This window comes from Limulus polyphemus, unplaced genomic scaffold, assembly GCF_000517525.1.
Source record: "Limulus polyphemus unplaced genomic scaffold, Limulus_polyphemus-2.1.2 Scaffold7154, whole genome shotgun sequence".
Classification (NCBI taxonomy): domain Eukaryota; kingdom Metazoa; phylum Arthropoda; class Merostomata; order Xiphosura; family Limulidae; genus Limulus; species Limulus polyphemus.
Window position 1 is genome coordinate 5152 of NW_013672764.1, and position 3650 is coordinate 8801.

Consider the following 3650-nt stretch of genomic DNA (forward strand, 5'->3'; position numbering starts at 1 on the left):
CCATCCCAGGCACCATTCTAGTGACCCTCCTTTGAACACTTTGCAACAATTCAATGTCCTCCTAAGGTAAGGAGCCCAAGACTGAATACAGTATTCCAAGTGTGGCCTAACCAGTGACCTGTACAATGAAATTATAACCTATTTAGACTTGTATTCAATATTTCTATAGATACAATCTAAAATCCTATTTGCCCTACCACTAGCAACAGCACACTGCTTGGATGGCTTTAGAGACAGTTCAACTATTATGCCAAGATTCCTTTCCTTCATAACACACTTAAGGTTATTCTCATCCAAATTATGCTAAACTCGGCCCTTGGATATATTTTTTTTTAACGTTCTGATCATCTTTCTGCCTTGCAGGTAAATAGCTTAAACATTTTCACATTCACTAGTTTATCATACTTTTATTTATTTTTGTTGTCCTTTGGTATAAAAAATAAATTGAAATGACAGTAGAATATGTATAAATTAATATCTACATTTACCTTTGTACACGACTTTTACATTTTTCTTTAAACACCAATGAAAAAATTGAATAGCTCCAGAAAAAAGAGAAGATGTTGAGAAACTTGGGTATTTTGGATTTAATTAAAGCAGAAATTCTTTAAATATTCAGAGTGCTCTCTTTAATATTTAATTATTTGTGTTCTAAATGAGTCATAATATGTACATAGATCTAATAGTTCTCCATTAGCAAATGTAAGCCAGATCTTTTTATAACAGGCTTTTTCATTCTTAATTACTGTATTTATGTGTAACTTAACTATAATCATTTTTTATAGTATCTTTGAAATATTGCGTAGTTTCATCATTTTACATTTCGTGGCATGTACAGTGTAATTACATCTGTAAACCTGTAATTGCAGAGAAAATATTAAGAAAGCTGTGAGCAGTGCTACTATGTTGTGATTTTAAATAGAGAGGAAGAATTTTTATATTGATTTTCTTTTTCTTTAATGAATAAAGATACCAATAATAATATAATTATATTTGAAACTTCCTTGTTGATCATAAATAAGAAACGGATAAGATACTTCAAAAGGCACTAGATGTTTAACAAAGTACATGGTTTTTTTTTCTAAATTTTTTTCTTTATTCTCCCGAAGAAGATAATGGTGAACTATTCAGAAGCTTTCGAGTTTTGGATCTCGTTTGAAAACCATTGCAACTTTTGTGCTAAATTCTTATTAAAATTTTCATGTTCTAGTTATCATTTTCATATTATATAATCTAACCAGTGCAAGTATAATTTTAGGCTAGTCTGAAATATATAACTACTTGACAAAAATTTTCTATATTACAAGTATAATTAAATATGTAGAACTGTGTTTGAAACTGTATGACATAAGAAGTAGTATTCATCTAATAATATATGTGTACAAAAGTTCAATAGCTAGACTTGTAATTAAGTTAATCCCAGGAAAAGTATACAAAGAAATGTTATTTGTTTTGAATGTTGTGAAGTATATGTAAATCCTGTATTACACTTGTGTCTGTTTTGCTTACTTTTCAGTAATCCAAGTTTTTATTCACTTCTGAGCCTGGCTTTAGAGAGACTTCACTGCCCTATGAGCACCATGAATTTGAATTTCCTGCTTCCTCTACTTCCTGTGTTGGTCTTATCTGTAAATCCCAGACTTAAAGGTGGGTCTATGGTCTAGTATACACTAAGCTTTTCTACATGGCTTATGATCATTGTTTTCTTATTGGAAGTACGTACACCAAAGGTGCTCACCTAATACGTCTTTATGTACAGAATTGTGGTTTTCTAAAATCTGTCAACTTGTAATCAGAGTTTGTGATAGCAACCAACTTTCAGTGAAGTTTTGATTTTTTTGTTGTTGTTAATTTTCCTGAATTTGAGTGGTAGTTATATTTTTTAGTCATATTTCAGGAACTTGTCTCATATACATGATTATTATATTTTTCTATTAAATTTCACAATATCAGTATATGGAAGCTAGATACATTTAAATATTCGTAGGTTGTAACAAAATGTGTAGTTTACTGGAACTGGTCTGAACTGAATGTTTATAGTAAACACTCAGTACTAAAAACAATATTACAGATACATATATTATTAAACTACATACATAACTTACATGAATCTTTTAGATACATATGTAATGTAATTAAACTACATACATAACTTACATGAATATTTTAGATACATGTGTAACTAAACTACGTACATAACTTACAGACATGAATCTTTAGATACATATGTAATGTAATTCAACTACGTACATAACTTACATGAATCTTTTAGATACATATGTAATGTAATTAAACTACATACATAATTTACATGAATCTTTTAGATACATATGTAATGTAATTCAACTACATACATAACTTACATGAATCTTTTAGATACATATGTAATGTAATTAAACTACATACATAACTTACATGAATCTTTTAGATACATATGTAATGTAATTAAACTACATACATAACTTACATGAATCTTGTAGATACATTTGTAATGTAATTAAACTACATAACTTACATGAATCTTTTAGATACATATGTAATGTAACTAAACTACATACATAACTTACATGAATCTTTAAGGTACATATGTAATTAAACTACGTACATAACTTAAACATGAATCTTTTAGATACTTATGTAATGTAATTAAACTACATACATAATTTACATGAATATTTTAGATACATATGTAATGTAATTCAACTACGTACATAACTTACATGAATCTTTTAGATACTTATGTAATGTAATTAAACTACATAACTTACATGAATCTTGTAGATAGATATGTAATGTAATTAAATTACATACATAATTTACATGAATATTTTAGATACATATGTAATGTAATTAAACTACGTACATAACTTACATGAATCTTGTAGATAGATATGTAATGTAATTAAATTACATACATAATTTACATGAATCTTTTAGATACATATGTAATGTAATTAAACTACATAACTTACATGAATATTTTAGATACATATGTAATGTAATTAAACTACATACATAACTTACATGAATATTTTAGATACATATGTAATGTAATTAAACTACAAAGTTATGTATGTAGTTTAATTACATTACATAAGTATCTAAAAGATTCATGTAAGTTATGTAATTTAATTACATTACATATGTATCTAAAAGATTCATGTAAATTATGTATGTAGTTTAATTACATTACATAAGTATCTAAAAGATTCATGTAAATTATGTATGTAGTTTAATTACATTACATATGTATCTAAAAGATTCATGTAAGTTATGTATGTAGTTTAATTACATTACATAAGTATCTAAAAGATTCATGTAAGTTAAAATGAATCTTTTAGATACATATGTAATGTAACTAAACTACATACATAACTTACATGAATCTTTTAGGTACATATGTAATTAAACTACGTACATAATTTACATGAATCTTTTAGATACATATGTAATGTAATTAAACTACATACATAACTTACATGAATCTTTTAGATACATATGTAATGTAATTAAACCAAATAACTTGCATGAATCTTTTAGATACATATGCAATGTAATTAAACTACATACATAACTTACATGAATCTGTTAGATAGATATGTAATGTAATTAAACTACATACATAACTTACATGAATCTTTTAGATACAT

General features: G+C 26.3%; 1 protein-coding gene across 1 annotated transcript in view; it reads left to right on the forward strand.

Annotated features, from left to right (window-relative positions):
- Window positions 1–3650, forward strand: part of LOC106474389 (dyslexia-associated protein KIAA0319-like protein) — a gene marked incomplete at its 3' end in the record, with an annotated part of 36135 nt that overhangs the window by 1464 nt on the left and 31021 nt on the right. Inside the window, exon 2 of the mRNA XM_022402694.1 lies at window positions 1517–1647. Within this exon, the coding sequence (XP_022258402.1) occupies window positions 1572–1647 (76 nt within the window). The remainder of the gene's footprint in view (window positions 1–1516; window positions 1648–3650) is intronic.